This window comes from Pundamilia nyererei, unplaced genomic scaffold, assembly GCF_000239375.1.
Source record: "Pundamilia nyererei isolate P.nyererei 1_Seehausen unplaced genomic scaffold, PunNye1.0 scaffold00022, whole genome shotgun sequence".
NCBI classification, from domain to species: domain Eukaryota; kingdom Metazoa; phylum Chordata; class Actinopteri; order Cichliformes; family Cichlidae; genus Pundamilia; species Pundamilia nyererei.
In genome coordinates this window covers 2,462,859-2,486,552 of record NW_005187423.1, presented here as the reverse complement: position 1 = coordinate 2,486,552, position 23,694 = coordinate 2,462,859, and the positions used below count along the sequence as shown (strand labels likewise).

The window sequence follows — 23,694 nt, the reverse complement described above, 5'->3', positions numbered from 1 at the left end:
CAAAGTTGGCAATTGTCCTAAAAGCATAAGCTGCTTTAGGAAGGGGCTCTGAAAGCCTGCAGCTTATTGGCCAAGGTAAAAACGCTTAGGCAACTCATGAACTTTTAATTAATGTTGTGGTACTGATTAAAAATAAGAAACCGCTTGATAAATGCAATCAAATTATTTTAATTAACACGATTAAGAAGCTTAAAGTTCCGAAAGATCACCAAAAAGCTTTCTTTTCTTTTCGTTGCAGTTTTAAATCGGCAGTCAGGTTCAGGAAAAAATAAGTTTGCTCAGTTCAAGCGGGTAAACCACATCTTAGAGAGACTGTCAGAAAATGAGCTCAAACTTGCACGCAGACCGGGTTTGTTCTCAGAAACTTATGTAAACCCAGCGTGGTGTCTGAACTGATTTATGCTCTATTAAAATGGATTTTTATACCACGAAGCCGGATTTGTTGTGCTGTGTTCGACTGGCAAACTGTCAACTCCATGAACCAGATGCACATGTCTGATAAATAAATACATGGGGACGGGGGATAAGGTCTAATGTTGTCATGCAGGTTCTCTCTGAATAGCTGGATTGTTCCTTCTGCTTGTGTTGATTTGGATATTTAACCATTTATCAAATAACAAAACTATTTTTTTGTTTTATTTTTTGTTCGGGGTTTTCTTCAGGTTACATTAAAGTAAAACTACAATAAACAATGTGAGTTTGTAGAAACAATAACACGCTCTCTCGGTATTTCCGTGTGCGTCTCCACCTCCTCCCGCTGACGTCGCGCGCTCCGTGACGTGCTTTATTTTGCGTGCGGCAGCAGCTTCAGTTGACACGGAGAGGAGGACCGCGGCGTTATTGTCGTTTCATTTGTACAAGTGTCGCCTGACCTCAGCACGCGGACGTGGACTTCGCGGCCGAAAGGACCATATAGACTGTTCCGTGGTGACTGTGTCGTGCGTTTCTCTGCAAGCAAGCACTGCACGACTGAATCGCACCTGCCGCGGAGCATGGTCAACAAAGACTGATCAGCACTGCGCCTGTGTGCGCCCACAAACAGAGCCGAAGCTGCACACGATTTCTCAAAGACATCTGTTTGTTTAAAAGACCTCCGTGGGCTCAGGAGGCTGCTGCTGCAGGAGAAGGTTTGCGTGCACGAAATGTGAAGTCCGGATCGGCCGAACCCGACCGATCCGCGCCTGCCAGGTTTAATTATAACACGCTTGCTTGCGCTTCTTTTTGCTCGGATATCCAATACTAGATCCTGCAGCTGCTCGAGAGACGATCAGGCCTTCATCGATCCTTTAGTGATCTAAAAATAATAACACAATCTAAACACAATCACACGTCCCGGTAAGACCAGTTTGACGGTCACCGTCAGCAGTCCCGGGGGTTCGATGTCCCCATAAAATAATAAATAATAATAATAAAAATAATAAACACAGCAGCATGTGGGTCACTCCCGAAGATGTGTTACTTGCTGGCGCGTTATGGATCACCGAGAGAGCGAACCCGTATTTCATCCTCCAGAAACGGAAGGGCCACGGGGATGGAGGCGGAGGACTGGCGGGTGAGTACCATGTTTTGTAAGCTGTTCTCATGACACCGTAAGGGGGAAAAATCCAGTATTTCGTGTAAATTTGGGAAGAGAAAAAGGTCAGGTGATGGTCAGCTGCACGGTGACAGTATGTCAGGCTTAACCGCAAGTCGATGCTGGACGGCAAAAAATAAATAAATAAAATGGAAGAGCACGTGACCAAGCAGCTGCCAGACGGCCTTTCACCTGGTCGCGTCTTCCTGGGAGAAAAGCTGAGCCTGCTCCTCTCACAGACCTCCTTCATGCCGGTGACAAACTGCGACCTAGAGCGCTGACATCACACAGGGGGGCAAAGAGCAGATCCTTCAGTGTGTGGGATCTACTGTCTGCTTACACAACTTCCACCCACCGACCCACCCATATTGGAGGTCCATAATATGGTTTAAAATGTCTCAGGGTGTTCCTGCCTGCAGTGGAAATTAGATTCCATCCATCACAACAACAACAACTATTGCAACTGTGGTTTCAGCTGTGCAGCTGCTAATGGCTGTGAAGCCTCAACAACAGTGAATCTGTTTGAGTCTGTTTGCTTGCTCATGCTGAATCATTCCCCCTGCTTCATTCTCTCACTCTTCCTCCTCCTCCCCCCTCCTAGCTTGTTCCATCCAAAATGGGTCAAGCAGGAGGCACAGGAGAGCGACAGGTTATGGTGATGGCAGGATATGTGTTTTTTTTATTTAACAGTTTAGAACTTAAAGAAGACTGTTTTACATAGTTTTCGTACATGAGGGATATTGTACTGTGTGTGGTGATTCTGTGATGAAATATTAGCATTCAAATTAGTTCAGGGGATGTGTTTCATATAAGAGCATCTTAAACAGCTGCTCAGACTCCTTGTGATCCAGAGCTGAAGAGAAAGTGATGCTTTTGTCAGTAATCGGTGTTCATCAGTTCTCACTCTCTGTCAGTCAGTGTCACCGCCCACTGAGCTCTAACACCTTGAACTGTGACAAGACTGAAATCTCTGAGGACCACTGTGACTGAGGAGTAGGTGAGGTGGGGGCCGGTTTCAACTGTTATACAGTAAAAGGCAGTGAGGTACATCCTGGTTAGGTCGATCCAGGATGTACAACGCGGATGTCTGACGCAGAATGACAGACAACCACAGATTTTCACATTCACACCTTCAGCCTTTGAACACAATTAACACGATAGCTGTCCTGCACGAGCAGTTTAGCTGTAATGAGCGACACAGGAGTTGAATTCATACGTGCCTTCAGTGATGTCAGATAAACACTGTGCTCGGCTAATCAAGTTTTAGTTTCACCTCGGAGTGTAGTACGCTGAAATTTATTTGCTTCAAACACTGAGGGGCTGTGTAACGCAGAGGCTGCACAGATAATCAGTCCTGCTGATGACGCTCCCACAAAAGTAGTAAAAATGTAATTGTGTTACGGTCCAAGGTGAAACTAAAACTTAATTGGCTGGCTTTTCTCCTTTTCCTGCGTTGGCTGAGTGCATCTGAAGTCATTAGAGCCGCATGAACGTATAGTATAATTGTCGTCCTTGGACAAATGATCGTCTTGTGAATTTAAAATGACAAATCCCACTGTACACGTCTTAATAGTGGCTCCGTTTAAAAATCTTTAGAGATTTTCACAACACAGCAAGATTTTGTGTTGCATAGATTTGCTGTAATTATCTGGTGGATCAATGTTACAGTGAATTTCCTGAATATGTAATACAGAAACCAGTTTTAGGCAGAATAAACTGACTTTAATTCATTTTTTAACACAGTCTAATAAATTAAATGCAAATAAAGAGATGCAAGTATTATAAGTATAATAGTATAATATCTGATCGCAGGCATATTTGTGTCATCTCGTCACCATTTCCCAGCCTTATTCCCATAAAGGAGGCCGGTAAACATTAGGGTTCTTCTCAATTCCAGAAAAAGACGAATATTACAAATTTAGACACTAATATTGGTAATATGACCTGCTATCATATTGATAATTAGACCCGCTGCCTTCTCTTCTCGGTCTCTAGTGTGTCCTTGCTGTGGCAACGCAGAGTGTGCTAAGTGGTGCTGGGAGATGATGTCATTTTTATGTAAACGCTGAGCTTGCTGACTTGCATTGTGTGCCAGTTGGCACGCAGCACCCAGTGACACTGGCACTGCCCTCAGTCCTTTCAGGGGTAGGAGAAGCCATCAGCAGCACCGGACTCGAGCCTTTTACGGATCAGCATATTCATCTTGACCGAGCTGCAGCTCCCATGTCTCAGAGCTGGAGGGAGGTGGAAAATGGAAAATATGTGCTTGCTTTAGCTGCTTCAGAAAAACTTTGGGTTATGTGAGTCTATGGGTGGCAGCATCATAAAATATGAGGACCAACCCTGCACAAGCAGTTGCAGAACTTCTGCACTGTATGTAGAGAAACGGATAACTAACCCTTTTTGACAATATAAGGCTGGATACATCCAAAAGAAGAGGAAGATGTATCGACACAGTGAGAGCCACTTTCACATCAGTTTTTCTCTTTTTTTTTAAATATTTTTTTTTATCAGCATTATAAAAGACCTCTCACTTCTTCACTGTAACCTCTCAAAGAGCCACTGAAGACTCAAGAAAAGCCTGTAGGATGAAAGATGTTAGCCGTGTGGGTGCTCATAAACGGGGTCTGTAGTGGTTAAGAATAGTAAGAATGCAAAAAGTACCACATTTATTGGCCTTCCTGTAATATTTGCTTTTTCCTCTACATGCTTATCACAACTGTGAAAATGAACCAGTTTAAGATATAAAGGTAGTCGGCTGGGCTACCAAATGAGCTGTAAAAGGCTGGGAATCTCAGATTTACAGTGTATAAGCTGTACTTGCAGCATATGAGCTAACAGCGCTGCACATATAATGCAGGCTGGGAGGAGTCTGCTCACTTCAGTGTTGAACTGTTGATGGTCACATGCTGTATAATCAGCCTTTACAGTAACAGGGTAGAATATGAAATTCAGAAAGGAAGGAAATTTAAAAATGCACAACAAAATGTGTTTTTATCAGATGTAAAAGCACTGAATATGCCTATTGTGAAACTCGTTACACAATTGTAGACAGTGGTGCTTTTAGCATAAAATTACACCAAGTACAACACACTATTTCACAACCTGATAATAAGTAAATGTTTGCCTGGTGCAAGTGTGTCGTGCCGGACAGATTCCCTTATCTTGTGCTTTAAGACGAGTCTTTGATGTGAGCAGGCAGAGAGATGTGGCGAGGGAAAAGCAGAAAAATGTGTCTAATATCTTAAATTGATGCAGTGAAACATTTCATGTGGTGAAGATAAAGATCCAGCCTTGTCTTGGCTTTCTGTTATCTGAAACGGTATTGATTGTAATTCCGGGGAAGATTGTGGCCTTTTGTTTGCTTAATATAAAATCCCACACCAGCAGGGCCTCCGACTCTGCTCACCCAAGCAGAAAGAGGATGTAAACAATGGAGAAATGTATTTATACCAGTGCTGTCAGCTTGGTTTCCTGTTCTTCTGCTGAGTGAAATGCGTTAATGTTTCAGAGAATGTGGTTTGTTTCCCTCTAACAATGAGGATCTCTGATTGTGTCTGAGCGGAGAAGCACAAAACATCACATGATTTCAGTTCAGGGGACGATTGCTCTGAGTTTTCCAGCCACATGCTGGATGCTACACAGCTTCATGCTGGTTGCGCACCCACTGCTTCAGTCTGTGGAAGGAAATGTCAGCGTAAAGGCAGAGGTTTGATTTGGAACAAGCAGTCACATGAACTTTGGTTTGATGAGTTAATGCTGCCGGGGTGTGGTTTTTGGGGTTGCTTATCGTACACTTGATAAAAGATCTATCGCGATAAAGACGGTGAAATGACTGATCTCCTGTATACAGCGCCGCGGAAAATCACAGTATTCATTTCTGTATTTTTTTGCTTCCAAGGAGATAGACTTTCTCTTTTTTTCCTTCTTTTTTTTAAAGGGCTCTTGAGCAACAGTTCTCCAGGCTGTTCATTGAGACACTGGCTCATTGTGAGCCCGGTCCTTCTACCTGATCATTTTTAGAGGATTTTTTTAAGCTACTTGTGAATTTTCAAGCACCAAAAAAAAGTAACCAACTCAAGACATGAATCAGTGTTATGTCTACACATAACAGACAACCTTTACTGTTGTAAAAGCACATCATTTGTTTTGCTGGATCAAAAAACTGGCTTATCTTGCTACGGCGTGCTTTTTAAACTTTTAAATTGAGAAGTCGAAAAAAGAACAGAATAAGAAGTGGTAGGTCTAAAAATAAATAAATAAATAAATAAAAAATCCACAACAAATGAACAGTGTCTGAAAGTTATGTGCTTAAGAAATAATAGTCCAGAGCTGATCAATCAATCTGGCTGTCAAGAAGATCTTCATAAGACCACATTACACAAGATCTGGGCTGAAATCAGGAAAGAGGTACAACAATGAGTGTCTACAGCTATGGACTGGCCTATCCAGACCTCCACGTGTGGGATCATCTTTACATCCAAAGACGAGCTTTGAATGTCCTTCAAGAAGCCTGGAGAACTGTTCCTGAAGTCGGCCTAAGAGAGTTCAGGCTGTGTTGAGGAATAAAGGTGGTCATACCAATTATTGACTTTCGATCTCATTAGAGTTGTACAACTTCTTATACAGTTTTGTTTGTCGTATATACTGTATTTCCATGCCTATTTCATTAATTTGCTGCACCTGTATCCCACTTATGTAGCAAAATTGAAAGAAATGAGGCGTGGCTAAAGACTTTTGCACAGTATTGTATAAAAATTGGCAAAATGGGTCCAAAAATAGCTGAACAACTGTCTTTCCTGCTGTTTGCTTTGGGTTTCACTTTAAACTATATGAACCAAGATCAAGGTGGTCATAGAAGTTCAGTGGTCTCACCTGAGTTTCCTGCGTTAAACCTCAAAGCAGACGCCTCCTCAGGCTAAGCTATTCATACCATGCAACACAACTGTCTCTTTTTTTTTTTTTTTCCCTCCTCAGACTCCAGCAGTTCATACTTGGACACTGAATTTCTATCTATCACATCTATTTTTGAGACAAATTACAAAATGCTGATTATTTAACACATTAAAGTCCTCTCTGAGGTGTGCATTTTTTAACCTCGTCAACGTTCTTGTGTCGAAGAGGAAGTTGTCTTCACACTCATAACAGTTTTGCTGTTTCTCTCAGCGGGGTAAACCAAAGTGTGGATTATCTCACTGGTTTCGTGGTGTATAGGACTCCAGTCACCTCTGGGTGGTTTACTGCTTTGTGCAGGCGCTTCTCAAGGTTCAAGATGTTGCAAGTATGAGTCAGTATTTTTGTTTATTTGTCTACGGCTGGAGTTCTCAGGAAACGGCTGTTACGCATGATCTGTAACATTTGGCATAAGTGTAACTAAAGAAGTACACAGCAGATATCAGTCAGGTTAACCAGCTTTTTGATGAGGCTTCTTGATCTGTTCTGCTTTTGAGAGGTAAGAGGAACTGATAAGTAGGACGGTAAAAAGAAAGGCAGAGGCAGAATTTACATGAGTACAGAGATGAGAGAGCAAAGCGGTCAGTGAGTCTAATCCATGCAGATGTGTTTATTTTATTAGTTCTCTCTCAAACTGCTTTTTCCCCCATGAAAATTCAGCTTCCTTCGTTTGTCTCGTTTCCCTCCTCCCTCTCTTGCTGTCTGTGTGACTCATACTGTGTGTGCCCTGATGAGCAGCAGAACAAAAATAACCTGTCTCTCATGGCACTTAATTTTTTTATGCTTAATATAGTGCAAAAATCACAGCAATAGAAGTCTCAAGACACTTTGTGTTGGAAGACAAATACCCTAGAACTGATAGAAATCCAAAGACACCCTATGAGTAAGGATTCTGCAATGCTGGGGGATATTTTTACCATTTTCATTTTAATGTAGGAGACTTCGAGCAGAAGCAGAGTCGGGGAGGCTGCCTGTCTCCGACATGGGTTGAGGGGCTGACTGCAGAAGAGAAAAGAAAGGCACAGAGAGACACCAAACAACAAACTTGGGGGGGGGGATCACGTCGTGCAAAAATTCATGTGTAGGTTAAAGAATAGAAGTGCTCAGTGCATCATGGGAATTCCCCCAGCAGCCTGAGCTTATTGCTGGGAAACTGAAGGACGATTCAGGGTCAGATGATCCAGCCTGAAGTATTAGTCTTATGAAAAAGAAAACTTTGAAGCTTAATCTTAAAAATAGAGAGGGTGTCTGTGTCCTGGACCTAAACTGGGAGCTGGTTCCACAGGAGAGGAGCCTGATGGCTGAAGGCTTCTGCCTCCTGTTCTACTTTTAGAGACTCGAGGAAGCAGAAGTAAGCCTGCAGTCTCAAGAACTGAAGTGCCCTGCTGGGATATCAGGAGTTTGAATGTGAGGAGAAGGATGTTAAATTTACTTCTGAATCCAACAGAGAACCAGCAAAGAGAACACAACAGTCCCTGTTAGGACTCGAGTTGCACCCATTTGGAACAACTGAAGGCTTTTCAGACATCCTGATACTAGGAAATTATAATAATCCAGCCTAGGAATAGTAGAAAACTAGCCCAGAAAGCCAGCTTAATAAAAGAAAAGTCAAAAACAAAGCAGAAGGGAGCAGCATATCTTACCTTTTACACTTATGGTAAAATAAAGCAAGCAAACCTTGGCATCCCCACAGAGCGAATTCTGATAAAATCACCGGTGTTTTTTTCTAGTTTCTTTAAGATCCAAAGGCACATATAGAGGGTCTGCCTTTGTAAAGAACACTCGGAGGTCAAAAGGCAAATTTAATAGGAGAATAAACACCCTGCTGGTCAGTTGTTTTCTGCAATCTGATAAACCTGATGGGTTCACACTAATAGGATACAACTGACTTATAAATTATTAACTGACTTATTAACCACTATTAAGGCCATTAGTTCATAAATGCCTCGTGCAGAATGGCTTGTGTAGAACGTGTGATTATATGCAGTCATTTCTCACCCGGCACAATCATAACTGTCAGACCACACGTAAAGATCACGGGTGGGTATATGGTTGAAAAAGTGAAAGCGTTTCATGCAGAGCAGAAATGTTTTTAGCCACAGGATGTTTTTGTTGTACTCAAACCACAAGACCTCATGGTTTTCCCCTTTTGCTTAAGCATAACAGCATGGTATACAAATGTAAATACATGTTATTTGTGTATAGATGCACATGGTTGCACATTTTTAGCAGGACTTTTGTGTTGCCGCCTAACAGACTTCTTTCTGTAGTAAATGTCTTCTGGGCTCTTGCAGGTTTGCTTGTTGGGACCTTGGATGTTGTTCTGGACTCGAGCGCTCGGATGGCCCCGTACAGGATCCTCTACCAGACTCCTGACTCTTTAGTTTACTGGATCATTGCTCATGGTACGTGCAGAACAACTGAAAGAAAAGCAAACTTACAATTGAAAATGTATGTTTTGCACCAATTCTACACATTTTAGCATCACATATGTGGGCCACTCCACTACAGACCCATCTGCAATCCTACCACCAGCTTTCACGCAGCTCCTGATGGTTTACCTTGCTGCTGTTACCCATGTTAGCTGCTGAATGCAAGGTGTTACATTGTGCGCTGGTGGTTTTAAAGGATTACGGGCAACGGTGCAAGAATCTGTGGTTTTCAGCCAATTGCTTGATGTAGTTTCATTGTGATTCTCATCAGGTTCTCACAGTAGTCCAATCTGCTACTTACCACAGACTGTGGCAGTAAATCATGCCATTTAGCAGCAATGCACTTTTTAGAAGCAGAACTCTTCTTTGCACCAATATTAAACCAAGTATGTAAATATTCCCGCTTTGGGCTAAGAAATGCATAAGCACTTCTTAATAGAGCTGAACGACTTCTGAGACATTTCATTTTAATTTTGTGTTAATTGTATTATTGATTACAATTTCCTAAAGGTCTGGAAAACTGCTGATCATAACACACAGGCAGAAGTTGGAAGCAAGTTGCAAAGAACGCCACAGACAAAAGTGAAGCCACAACTTCAGCAACCCCAAAGCCTGCTTTAGGGACCTAATAAGCACAGAACTAGTGTTACATCCAGTAACTACTCTTTTCCAAGCAAACATTTTTATTATTATTCACACAAATTTCTAATCAGCCAATCACAGATCAGCTACTCAGTCCATTTAAGTATGTATTGAGTTTATGTCAAAATGACTTGCAGAAGTTCAAACAGACCATCAAAATCGAGCAGAAGTGGGATTTAGGTGACTCTGAACAAGGTTGGTTGTTGGTATCAACGGGCTGGTCGGAGTATTTTGACAGGCTACAATAACTCAAGTAACCACTTGTTACTTAGGATATGCAGAAGAGCATCTCTCGAACCTTGAAGCAGGTGGACTACAGCAGCAGAAGACCACACCAGTCTGGTCAGCTGAGAACAGGCAACCGAGGCTAAACCAGTTCACACAGACTGGAAAAATGTTGCCTGGTTTGGCAGCCTTTCTGTGGACATTTTATTTGTGTGTAGCGAGAGTGATATCAATTCTCCAAACTTCAGGGAGTTTAAAGAAATTAATCACATAGACAACTGCCGAGCAGGCTGCTCTGATAGCTGAGTTAATGTCACACTTAATGAAGATGAGGCATGATTGGTAAACAGGCAAACGGATTTTGTTCTGAACACGTGTAACAGCCTATTTAATTAGGTCGTTATCTACCAAATACAAATGTGAGAGTACCATTTCTGCTCTCTATCTGAAATGGAGGCCTACAGAGGACTTGCTTGGCTCTGAAATGCCATTGGCTCCCCTCGCCTCTCCCTCTCCTCCCCTCCCAGTTCTTAATTCCTCCCCCCAGAGATGGCAGGCGAGTGGAGCAGCCTGGCAGACATGGCTAATTCAGTCAATGTGCACTCACTGAAGGGCTGTTTTGCAGCAGTGTTCAGGGATAATGGCCCACAGTAGCAGCCATTACTGCAATCAATTTCTCCCATGACCAGAAAGACTAGTTTTAATCTCACTGCTCAGTTCTAACTAAATTGCCATGATATCCTTTCTGTTTTTTGTTTGTTTGTTTTTGTTTTGTTTTTTTTAAAAAGAGCATGTAATTGTTTTCTTGACTTTCACCGATACCTCCGTCCTTATTTACCTGTCTTATTAACTGCAGTGCTCTGCTGAAGAGGTAAAATATCTACTGGGATGCTTTTAAACAAAATAGAAAAACATATTTTAAAAACATGTGTGTGTGGCTTTGGGGAACAACCCTCTGTATCACTTTTGAAACATTACGCCTTCATATGAACTGTGATTGCTTTCACAGGAACCTCCCGCAAAGAGATCACAGAGCACTGGGAGTGGCTGGAACATAACCTGCTGCAGACTCTCTCCATCTTTGAGAATGAGAATGACATTACCACGTTTGTCAAAGGAAAGGTCCAGGTAATGACTCTGACTGTACAATCGTGACGTTAACTTGCATTCCTACTAACGGCCAGCAGGGGGCGACTCCTGGGATTGCAGAAAGTCTATGAGAAAACATCTATCTCCTATCACTTTACTAAACACTTTTAACTTTAAGAAAGCTTGTTGTAAAGCAAGTAGTGCAGATGAGTCCACAACAGCAATGTGGATGTGTGGGTTGTCTGCAAAAACCCAACAACCTTCAGAGGTTTTTGTTTAAATTGAGGTATTTGCAATACACCCTAAGCATTTCACCTCATGCCTGTTGTGCTGTCTCTCTTCATCATGCTGCAGGGTATCATAGCGGAGTACAACAAGAACCACGATGTCAAAGAAGACGATGACACAGACAAGTTCAAGGAGGCTAGCGCTAAGTTTCGTAAACTGTTTGGGATGCCCGAAGAGGAGAAGCTGGTCAACTATTACTCCTGCAGCTACTGGAAGGGAAAGGTGCCTCGGCAGGGATGGCTCTACCTCAGCATCAACCACCTCTGCTTCTATTCGTACTTGCTGGGGAAAGAAGGTTGGACATTACCCAATTATACTGTCTTCAGTAATGTCTTATTTTTTTCCTGTTTATCGAAAGGACCTCAACCTGCAGAGATCTGAACAAGTCTTTTCAAGATTATATCGTGAAACGCTGTTGTGCCTTAAGCCATTATATTTTTCTTATATTCTTTGAAGTTATAGCCTTTCACAAAGCTTAAACCATATATTTAGGGCTACTTTAGTCCACTGATATTAAAAGTATGTCCTGTTTTTTGGGGGGGCTTTTTTTTTTTCTTACTTTCAGTCAAAATGGTGGTGCGTTGGGCAGATATCACGCAGCTGGAGAAGAGCGCCACCCTTCTTCTGCCTGATGTGATCAAGGTGAGCACGCGTACCAACGAGCACCTCTTCTCCGTCTTCCTCAACATCAACGAGACTTTTAAGTTAGCGGAGCAGCTGGCCAACATCGCCATGCGGCAACTGCTCGACAACAAAGGCTTTGAGCAGGACCGCTCGCTGCCCAAGCTGAAGAAGAAATCACCCAAGAAGGTCTCAGCACTCAAGAGGTAGGTCCTGGTGCAGAGCATTACTGCTTCTTTGCTTTTAGAACTACTGAATATCTACAAGTTTCTGTTATCTTATGTGAGAAATTTGCATCTTTCAGAGATCTGGATGCGAGAGCTAAGAGCGAGCGCTACAGAGCACTCTTCCGTCTGCCCAAAGATGAAAAACTGGACGGTCACACAGACTGCACCCTGTGGACTCCCTTTAACAAGATGCACATCCTGGGACAGATGTTTGTGTCCACCAACTACATCTGCTTCACCAGCAAGGAAGAGTCGCTGTGTAGCCTCATCATCCCCCTACGGGAGGTGAGTCATTCTGTTTATTAACAGCTTCAAAGAATAAAAATAAAAACAAGAAAAACAGCAGATCTTGAAAATCAGACCCACAACTTGAAGCTCAAATAAGCGGCTTGACAGTCGTTTATCTGACTGATATTGGTGTGTGGGGGGGGGGGGCTGTCACTTCCCATCTGCTCTTAAACACAGTGTGTACATAATGCAGCTGTCATGCTGAATCGCTGTCATCCATTTCGTTCACTGAGAGCTGTAGACTGGCGTTTTAACCATTTAGGAGTCATTTTCTGTATTCGTGTATAGCTTCGTCACTAAGTTCTAGCTAGTTTCAAATGTCACAACCTCGCTTAGAGGATGTGAGGAGAGTGGAGAGTCCCAGGTATGTAATGCCAGCTATCTGCCACCTAAATGGATCCCTGAGATCAATCCCCAGGCACCTCAGCCCCGGCGCCGTTCCTCAATAGGTCACATCATGGGTTAAGGCGAGGTCTCACTGTGGTTTCATGCTTAACCCCCTGTGATGTATTTCTTAATTTGACTCATGTGATGACTCGCATGGTCAATAGTGGGACAGTGACCTCAGACGGTGTCCAAAGGGACATTCCCCACTCGAGGTAAAATACCTAGAAATCTCCCCTATTTGTTCCCCATCAGCCATAAAAAGCTGATGGTTTATTGTCGTCACCCCACGGTGTGGTTGGGTGGGCGGCATGGACGCCCAAGTTTATGAATACGTTTTAAAGAAATACTCTGCTTTAATGTTTCCCTGTTTAATCAGTTATAATTATATCTGATGTCAGTCTTCACTGACAGACGGTGGCTCTCTTACAGCCGTAGCTGATGAGACGTCTTTTCTGGATCTGTCTCATTGTGCAACTGGAATTTGATTCGGATCTGGCTTACTATGAAAACTGTATCTTTGGATGGATCTGATGGATTTTGATTAGTCAACATCATTTAATGACTGAATCTCAATCTGTAAACAAAGTTCAGCATGAAGTGTTGCATTTAAAAAAAAGTTACTTTAAACTGCATTTAATGCCATTTTGGAGACTTAAATACAATGCAGCCTCGTCAAATATTCAAGTCATCTCCACGATCCAACTATTGCAGACATTTTTCCATCAGTGTGACTGTGACTCTCCATAGCTGCATACATGGAGAAATATGTGCAGCTAAACACATTGTTTGGTCTTTGTTGCTCTAAAATTTTACTCCCGGCATCCTGCAGGTGACCATCGTGGAAAAAGCAGACAGCTCCAGTGTGCTGCCCAGCCCGCTCTCCATCAGCACCAAGAATCGCATGACCTTTCTGTTTGCTAACCTGAAAGACCGAGACTTCCTGGTGCAGAGACTATCCGACTTCCTGCAGCAAACCACCTCTAAGACTTACCTGGAAAAAGAACTCACTAGCAGCCTGAACAGCTCAGATGATGAGGTAGGTAGTTTCATTCGGTCACTGTGACATCGTCCAGGTTAAAGCTTCAAAGGCTGAATAAGATTTATCTCCAGGTTTACTCCCAGCATGGATCCCTGCTGTCCAGCAGCCCTCAGCACAGTCTGGGCTCAGAAGGCGAGCGTAAATTTAACCTGAACGACAGCAGCGTGCCCACAGCCACACAAGCCCTCATGACCATGTATCGTCGCAATTCCCCGGAAGAGTTTAATCCGAAGCTGGTGAGATAAATTGCATTTTCTTTTTTTGCATTATAATTAAACTGCACGGTGGATTGATGCTAGCTGCATGTAAATTTTTGTTGCTTTCCCAATCAGGCGAAGGAGTTTCTGAAAGAGCAGGCATGGAAGAACCACTTTACCGAGTACGGACAGGGGGTGTGTATGTACCGCACAGAGAAGACGAAGGAACTCGTTCTCAAGGGGATTCCTGAGAGTATGAGGGGAGAGCTCTGGCTGCTTTTCTCCGGTGAGGAAATGTTCAGGGTGGGCAAAATTAGAGCCCAACCGATATTAGGTACTTTAAAAATCTGACATATTGGTCGATAACATTTTTTTTTTCTTTTAGACCTTATAAATAAACTTGTATCATAAAAAATGTATTATATGTAGTTACTGGTGAGTGCTTCATACGATAATAAGACAAAGGAGTTTAAAAAAGTGGGGTTTTTTATGGTCACAAGTCAATGGATTATTCCTTTAGGCTGTGTTTGGATCAGCTGATTGTTGTTTTTGTGGCTTTCCAAACACCAGTTGCCAAGAGGAAGTTGCAGAGTGCCCTCTGGTGGTAAAACTGTGCGACAACAACACTCGTAACAGTTGAAGGGTGTTTCTTCTGTCTGTTCTTCACTGTTTTAATTATCATTTATTGGCAGTTATTGATACTGATACAATGTATCGGCAAATGGCTGATGTCAGTCTGGATCTAGCAACAAATGAATAAATGGTACACTGTACCTGAGAGGCCTCACATAAGATTTTAGTTTTAAACCTTTTTATGTTTTACAAACTTCTAAAATTTTAGCGTTTTTAGCTCTGATAAATTTGCTAAGCACTGTCTATTAATCTAGTTGATTTTGATGTGCACAGTGATAGTTTCTAAGAAAATAATCAGCCACACATTTAAATAAATGTACAAATTTTCTTTCTGGGATTAAAACTTTGGTCTGATTATCAGAGTAAATATGGTTTAGAGACCTTTTTTTTCCCCTTTTGTTTCGTTTCTTTTTTGGGTGGGGTGGGGGGGGTCTGAAAATCAATCTCAGATCTCACTTGAATTTGTGTGGAAAAGCTTGTACATCATTTTGCAATGCTTCAGATTACACAAGGCTCCTAACTGTCACAACATGTTACGCGTTCAGGTATGCACTTGCTCCAGACTTTCCTGTTAGCAAGCTTGCGTTCATCCTCACCTGATTGGAGCCTGGTAAGCAGCAGCTCCTCCTCCTCTCTATGACCTACTTGTTGCTGCTGAAAGCAGTTTTCCTCACGGCAATCTATCCCGAGACGACAATTTACCGTGCTCCATTGAATCATTCAGCTGTTGCCAAAGTGTGTCTCATTTTAGAACAAATGGTTAAAAACCAGTTTGGCGAGGCTCTGTTCTGGGGCAAATTCCAATAAGCGTGTTTAATGAAGTATGTGCACAGAGACATTACAGGTCCGTGAGGACTTTAATGTGTGTAATTGTGCTGCAAATTTATTCAGATGACTTGGAGGCCAATTGTAAACCTACAAATGGGTCTCTGAGCTACAGTATGTGCATGCCAAATAAGAATAATTTGTATTACAGACAGTTTTTTTTTTTTTTGCTGTTCATTTACTCAAATCAGGTTTCAGATCAGAGCTATGATGATTACACAATCAGTTGAAATATATATGATAATGCTTGTACTATTATTTTTGTTTGTTTTATTTTTTAAATTTCATTAATGCATTTGGTTGTTCAGCTGTTGTAATTCCATTTGTCTGGGATCGAGAGAGTACAGCTGTCATCACACGCCTAAAAGATGTATTAGATTATTTAAGTTTATAAGTAAATATATTAGATCACTTACCTCTTCATGTGCAATCAATGAATCAGAGTTAGGTTTGGCATAGATTGGCTGCTCTACTGTGTTTTTCTTTAATTCTCGAATTTGTCTTTCACAGGAGCGATCAACGAGATGACCACCCACCCTGGATATTACGAAGACCTGGTGGAGAAATCGATGGGCAAATACAACTTGGCAACAGAGGAGATTGAGCGGGACCTGCACCGCTCTTTACCCGAGCACCCAGCCTTCCAGAACGAGATGGGCATCGCTGCCCTGCGCAGGGTCCTCACTGCCTACGCGTTCAGAAACCCCAACATCGGATACTGTCAGGTGCTCGCATGCTTGCTTTTTATTGGAGCGGCAGAAAAATCAGCAGTCCTTGACAATGCTTGATTTCTTCTTCTCTTCTTCGATTCCACAGGCCATGAATATTGTTACGTCGGTGTTGCTGCTTTACGCTAAAGAAGAGGAGGCTTTTTGGCTGCTAGTGGCGCTCTGTGAGAGGATGCTGCCTGACTACTACAATACCAGGGTTGTGGGTCAGTATATGGATGTCGTGTTCTCTCTATTTCACTTTTGTTTTCTGTGTATTTAGCATTATTTTCTTGTACAGGAGCTCTGGTCGATCAGGGTGTGTTCGAGGAGCTGGCCCGTGAGTACATTCCTCAGCTCTACGACTGCATGCAGGACCTTGGTGTCATCTCCACTATTTCGCTCTCCTGGTTCCTCACCCTCTTCCTGTCCGTCATGCCGTTCGAGAGCGCGGTGGTGGTGGTCGACTGTTTCTTCTATGATGGAATCAAAGTCATTTTTCAGCTGGCGCTCTCCGTGCTGCACGCCAACATCCACCAGCTGCTGGGCTGCAAGGACGATGGGGAGGCCATGACCGTACTGGGGAGGTAAGAAAAGATGAAGCACTTCCCTTTTATTCAGTGATTTTTCTCTAGTGTTTCTTCATCAGTAATAATTGTTATTTTCAGTATCTTTTACACACGTCAATCAGCCATGATTATCATTTTTGACACCGACTTTTTAAAACTTGTCTATTGCAGGTATCTGGACAGTGTGACCAATAAGGACAGCACCCTCCCTCCCATCCCTCACTTGCACTCGTTACTCACAGACAATGGAGAACCACACCCAGAGGTGGACATCTTCAAACTCGTGCGCAGCTCCTACGAGGTAATAAACCTGGATCATGAAGCGTGTTTCTAAGTTTGGTTTTGGTTCTCTGAATTCACTCCAAAGATATGAACTTAGACTTTTATGGGATTTGTTTGGACTTTTACCTGATACAATCCATTTTTTGTGATTCTGTTTTTGTTTTGCTGTGATAACATCGTTTTACCACAGCCAAGCTGACCTATTTCACTTTTTTTCCCTTTCTGTCAGAAATTTGGCTCCATTCGTGCCGACGTGATTGAACAGATGCGTTTCAAACAGAGACTGAGGGTCATCCAAACCATCGAGGATACAACTAAACGCAATGTGGTGAGGAGATCATCTTACAGAATCTGGAATTAAGTAAATGTGTTGAGAGGTTTTTAATTGTTTCTTTTGGGCAGAATGCCAGTAGAGTGATCTGATCGTCTGTCCTACATTTACGCTGAATTTCATTTTCTCTCTTCTATTTTTAATTTGGTTATATAATGTTTCAGGTCAGAACCATTGTAACAGAGACTGACTTCAGTATCGATGAGTTGGAGGAGCTCTACGTGCTCTTCAAGGTGAGTTAAAGACAAATCCAGTGACTATAGATTTAAGCTGTGCTTACAATTTGCTTATACCACAGGTCTGTGTAGTAGAGGTGGGCCGATCGCTGCAAATCAGTAACATTGATACTAATACTGGTATTGGATTGATACTAGTGCAATAGGATCAATACTTTGTTTCTCTCCAAGTTCAGTATGTAGTCCACTGAATTGTGTTAAATACATTAATCTTTAGAGGGGGTGGTGAAAAAATACACCTCAAACATGCACTATGAAAAATGTCTCAAGCTTTTTTTGACGACTGTCACGTCCATTGTATTTGTAACCTGTAGCACTGGCTACAGTTGACCCAATGAGCTTTAGAGACAGATACATTTACACTTAAAGTCTCCGATAAACTCAGGTTCAAAATACATGAGAAGGTATAAGATGTGTGGGGTTTTTTTTGGGGGGGGGTTTATTAACTAATTATCGTTTCATTTTTAACTCCTCTTCATAATTTCTTTAGGCGGAGCACCTAACCAGCTGTTACTGGGGCGGCAGCAGCAACCCCACAGAGCGCCATGACCCCAGCCTGCCGTACCTGGAGCAGTACCGCATCGACGTGGAGCAGTTTAAGGGTCTCTTCAACCTGCTGTTCCCTTGGGCCAATGGAGCCCATTCGGAGCCCCTGGCTGTACGCTTCTTCCGTCTTCTTGACCAAAATGCAGATGCCCTCATCAACTTTAGAGAGTTTATCACCGGTTTGGGTAGGTACAGTAAGCTTTTAATCAATTCTTATTTTTCTCAATATTATCTCTATACAGTTAACAGCTTATAACATGACTGATGATGTTCAGCTAGCAAATTGTTTTTGTAATTTGGAGGTAGTTGGAGGTGTAATGTGGCAGATCTCTAAAGCTTTTGGTTGTTTGTAGGTGTTCTGTGTCACGGGGACCTCACTGAGAAGCTAAAGCTGCTCTACAAGATGCATGTCCTCCCTGGTGAGTGTGTTTGAATTCATTGTGGTGACCTTAGAAGGTCTAAAAATGATTTCACACTAGCTGTACAGAAAATGGGAAAGAGAACTGGTTATGCTTCTTGATTTATGTGTTTTGTTTTGTTTTTTCTCTCCATTCACTGTGGAAATTGCTTTTTTTTTAAAGGGCCCGCTTTAAGAAACCCCCTGTTGATATAAATTATACCCTGAAAGCTTTTAGCTGAATGCACCCTTATTTCTGGATTTTCATAACATTTTGTCATAGAAACCAAAGGTCCATTATTCCCTCATTTAACTAGTCTGGAGCAGTTGTTTTAAGCTTTTATTGTCTGATCCCACATGTTGAGGATATCAAGTTGAATTCTAAATCCTAACTTCTTTAACAGAAATGACTCATGAACAAGAAGAACCCGACTCTGCATTTGAAGCCACTCAGTACTTTTTTGAAGACATCACTCCGGAAACATCCGTCGGTGAGGTTTCGTTCTTTTCGTTGGGATTTAGATTTGTTTTGTTTTTGCGTGAGGAATTATGCTACATAATGATGATAACTTGGCGTGGTTCTCATGATATTTGCACGAGTGAAACTTCTGTTGTGGTTATGCTTAGTCACGTGATCCTCACATCATGTGATTTGCAAATGATAGTGTGGTTGTATTTTCTTTGGCACCACAGGCTTTGGATGCACGTTGTGCACACTGACCGTTATGAAGGAACAGCAACACAAATGAAAGTTTACACGTGTGTTTCAGCAGGTGGAGCATCCATTAAGTTGCCCCAGTTACAATCTATTAGATCAAAAGTTGTTGGGCGTAGGAAAAAACTGCTGTATAAATGCATGTGAATGAGGCTTGTAGTAAGAAAGCACAACAAGCTCAAATAGAGTAGAAAAGCGCTAAATAAGAACTATACAACTGCGTGAGTGAGTGAAGGTCCACAGCATGATGCTGTTTTTGAATATGTTGAGCATGAGTCTCTTAGCTATTATGAAGTTTAGAGAAGTAAACAGGCGCAGATCAAATCTGTGGTCAAATTACTTGGTGGTAACTTTCTAGTGCGTATACTTTTCTGCAGTCTTGTGAAAAAGAGTTTCCATCGGCCTCTATGCAGTTCTGTAAAATAAGAAGTTTTGTTAATGCAGTGCCGTAGAAAAAGGCTGAAAAGTGTAGCTTGTCTGGAAGGGTTGCCAGGAGAAAGCCTCTTTATCTCTAAACAGAATATGACACAATGACTTAGGTTTGCAAAGGTCGATCTGAACAAACTGCAAGAGTCCTGGAACAAAGTCCTTTGATACCATGTTTAACGAAAGCCAATCAGATCATATGAGCAAAAACCCTTCATACAAACTGCCAAGCACGGTGGTGGAAAACTGATGATCTCAGTTTGTTTAGCAGCAGCAGGACCATAGCACCTTGTAGTATGTAGTATTGTAGACCCAAATGTGAGGCTGTCTGTGTGACAGCCAAAGCTTGTCTGAAATTAAGTCATGCAACAGCACAATGACCCCCAAGCACAGCAGAAAATCTACAACAGACTGACTGAAAAAGAAAAGAATCAAGGAGTCACAATGGCTCAGTCAAACTCTGGACTACAAATGCTGCTGCATGCTTTAAAATATAAATAAATTAGAATTTGTAATCAGACAACTGTTTGACCTCAACCTTCCTCTTTCTTCTCAGGCCATGACTCAAAGTGCAGAAATGAGAAGGATGATGGTTTTGTCAGAGTGACATTCAAAACTGAGAAAGGTAAATAACATGGTCACATGTATTACTGCATATAGGTCTGAATGTGTTATTCATGCTTTTCTTCCATGACCACGTTGAAAGGACTCTTAGATTTTCCTTTAAAAAAAGTATGATTTAAGCTGGTGAACGATCACATTCTTTGTCCATTTCTGCAGTGAAGAAACTGAACACTCCTGATTACCGCCATTACCTGAAACTGTGGAACCAGGAGATGAGACCTAAACGGGAAAACACAAAAGACCTGCCGAAACTGAACCAGGTGAGACTTCATTTGCTGCACAGATTACTCAGCAGCGTGAAGACACAGCCATCAGTGACCTGTTTTTAATGTTTCTGTCCTGCAGAGCCAGTTCATCGAGCTTTGCAAGACCCTTTACAGCATGTTCAGTGAAGATGTGGCAGAGCAAGAGCTCTATCACGCTACAGCAACGGTCACCAGTCTGCTGCTGGAAATGGGAGAGGTGGGAAAGCTCTTCTCCTCCTCTTTTAGAAAGGACCACAACCAGGAGGGGAACTCGGAGCCGAGCGTGTGCATGAGAGACGTTTTAGATCCTAAAGGCACCCAGGAGGTCCAGGAGCTGGGGGACATTTTTGTCCCTGCAGGTCTTGAGAATAAGCCGAGCCCCTGTGAGGAGGGAAAGGGGGATGAAGACAGCGAGCAGCTGCCCCCTATGCAAGACATCAAGCTTGAGGACTCGTCCCCTAAAGACACGGGCACTTCCTCGGCTATGCTCATCTCAGACGACGAAACCAAAGATGACACTTCAATGTCATCTTACTCGGTGCTCAGCGCGGGCTCTCACGAGATGGACGAGAAGCTGCAGTGCGAGGACATCGCGGACGACACAGTGCTGGTGCGCAGCGACGGCGGCTCCAACGGCGAGAGAAGCAACCGGCCTCTCGGCGGGGGGCCTCACGACAGAGGCCTGCCTCACAGCACGAGCATCGACAAAGACTGGGCCATCACGTTCGAGCAGTTCCTGGCTTCCGTCCTCACCGAGCAGGCTCTCGTGCGGTACTTTGAGAAGCCAGTGGACGTGGCCGCTCGCATAACCAACGCCAAGAATGCCAAGAAAGTCGGGCGCCCCCTGTTGTCAACAAGTGACTATGAGATCTCGCTGTCTGGGTGAGGAGTTATCACTAAAGAACTGTCCTAAAAGGAAAACAAGAGTATAAATCAGTGGTGTTTTGTAAGGAGAATGAAGGTAAGCGTGTCTGTGTGTGTGTGTGTGTGAGTAATAGCTGAATGAATGGGACCAAAACCTCTCTTAGCAATGTATTTTAAAATAAATTAAAGACTTTTACAACAATCACTAGACTCAGTCCAGCTGAGAAGGAACAGAACATGCATATTACTGTTCGCTCAGATGAAATCCACGTGTACGTCGTAGCTGTACTTTATAAAATATCACGCATAGGTGTTAATACTGTAATCTCTATTACTCTTAGGCTATGTAGATGTAAATGTCAGTACAGTTCCAAACTGGGACATCAATAGTCTGCAGTGCGTACGATCACCTAACGTTATATCCGATCAAACTTGTTGCTTCCTTACTTTACGAATTCCATTGGCTGCTAATGAAAACATTTCTTTGTTTCTCAGTGGATGAAAATGTGAAAAACACAAAAGAAAACCCATGAAAATTCATAAGAGTGATTTTTTTCCTGAGTTTCCATGTAAACTCTTTTCAGCACCTCTATAAATTTAACACAGTGTGTCACTTTGGCAAATTTCGTATGCATATTTGTATTTTCTGTGATGTTAACTTTCAAAATACGGTCCTTTTAAAAGCCCCAGTTAATTTTATCCAGTTATAATAACTAGTAGGAACCAACCTGTATAATTAAACTAATAAAAATAATGATGGGGAAAGGAGAAAAATGATCCACATAAACAGTTTTTCTTTCTTTTTTTTAATTAAGAAGACATCCAGTCATGCCTCGTTACTACAGACAAAAGTGTTGGTCGATGGTTCAGGAAATCAAAAAAAGTTGTGTGTTCAAGGAAAATGATTAGTACACTAAAATGCCGTTAAGAGCCTGCACTCTCTTTATGTTTACAGCAAAATCCACTAAGATATGTTTCCCTGCCTTCAGGCTAGCTGTTTTGTTTTTGCTTTTTTAAAACTTTTTTATCTTTATGCTCTGTACATTTTTACGTTGCTTTTTTTTAAAATGAAAGTTCTTTTTTGTGAATACTTTCAATTGTAAACGCCCAGTGTTTAATTTATTACTCTGGGTTCTGATGCATTGTATATCACTCCATCCTATTAAAGTTACAGTTTGAATGGTTGAATGCTGCACAGTAAAATGCCTCCAGTCTTCTTTCTTCTTCTTTCACTGACCTCATATTGCTGAGCGCCTACAGTCTGAAAACAAGGAGTGATACTGCCACCTGGTGGAAGATTGGTTAACATGCTGATCTCCATTAATCCATCCTGAACACCAACTGCATCGTCAAAGGGCTGTTCATACACTCGCTGAACACTTTATTAGGTATCCTAGTACCGGTTTAGATCCCCTTTGGTCTTTAGAGCTGCCTCAGTTCTTCATGACAGAGATTCAAGAATGTGCTGGAAACATTCCTCACAGATTTTGGTTTATGTTGAGATGATGGCATCACACAGCTGATCCATGATCTGAGTCTTTTGTTCCACCTAATCCCAAAGTTGCTCTGCTGAACTGAACTTTGGTGACTGTGAAGCACAGTAAAGTCTGGCATTTCTGACCAGAGAACTGCTGCTCGCTGAATTTTTTTTTTTTATCTGCAAAAATTAGGCTGTGTGGGGAAAATTGCTGTAGACCAGCAGTTCCTGAAATACTGTTGGTAACAGATTACTGTACTACTCTGTGCAGCTGGATTGTTCAGTGTTTTTGATTGTCTGTGGTGAAAGAGTACATGAATGTGTACTCTTTTACTCAGTTACAGTTCGCCTCTTTCTCCCTCCTGGACCGCACACTGTGGGGCTGTGGCCTAGGTTAACCAATCACAGCTCACCGAGCTCATTTACAGCAGGACTTTCTGCTGATTGTGAGGATTGTCTCTTCTCAGACAAATGATAGAGCTATAAATAATTAATCTATTAGAATTTGTTTTCTTCAGGCTCTTCAAATACATTTTAATTGTATTTTCTTACACTCCCTCTAATGTTCACCATCATAAGTGTATGTATACACATGTTCGGGCATTTCAGCTGTGCTTTATAATTATCTTATATAGGGAGGAACAGAAAAGGCTTGAGTTTCTCCATTCGGTCTATTTATCTAACTCGACCCAACATTTTTTAATCTGCAGTGTTTATTATTAGTGTACGTTTTACATCGCCATTACTTTTTGCAATTTCATGCCTTTTCATGCCACGGTTAGCACTGTTGCCTCACAGCAGTAAGTTCCTGGGGCTTCTCTGTGTGGAGATGTTCTGTGGGTTCTCTGTTTTCCCC

At 42.2% G+C, this 23,694-nt stretch overlaps 1 protein-coding gene across 1 annotated transcript; it reads left to right on the top strand.

Annotated features, from left to right (window-relative positions):
- Positions 1-774: 774 nt before the first annotated feature.
- tbc1d9 (TBC1 domain family, member 9 (with GRAM domain)) lies at positions 775-22,595 on the top strand. Its single transcript, XM_005726918.1, has 21 exons — positions 775-1,552; positions 8,821-8,931; positions 10,835-10,953; positions 11,269-11,497; positions 11,768-12,029; positions 12,128-12,335; positions 13,555-13,761; positions 13,836-14,000; positions 14,097-14,247; positions 15,930-16,144; positions 16,236-16,353; positions 16,428-16,713; positions 16,867-16,996; positions 17,207-17,305; positions 17,473-17,541; positions 18,035-18,275; positions 18,444-18,509; positions 18,892-18,978; positions 20,185-20,253; positions 20,409-20,512; positions 20,598-22,595. The coding sequence occupies exons 1-21, from the start codon at positions 1,432-1,434 to the stop codon at positions 21,381-21,383; spliced, it is 3,843 nt and encodes a 1,280-aa protein (XP_005726975.1). The 5' UTR covers positions 775-1,431; the 3' UTR covers positions 21,384-22,595.
- The last annotated feature ends 1,099 nt before the right edge of the window (positions 22,596-23,694 follow it).

Excerpts from the sequence above, each read along its gene's own strand:
- tbc1d9 (XM_005726918.1), top strand. The coding sequence starts at position 1,432 with ATGTGGGTCACTCCCGAAGATGTGTTACTTGCTGGCGCGTTATGGATC. Across the intron at positions 1,553-8,820 it reads TGGAGGCGGAGGACTGGCGG|GTTTGCTTGTTGGGACCTTG; the intron begins GTGAGTACCATG and ends GGGCTCTTGCAG. Across the intron at positions 20,513-20,597 it reads ACCTGCCGAAACTGAACCAG|AGCCAGTTCATCGAGCTTTG; the intron begins GTGAGACTTCAT and ends TCTGTCCTGCAG.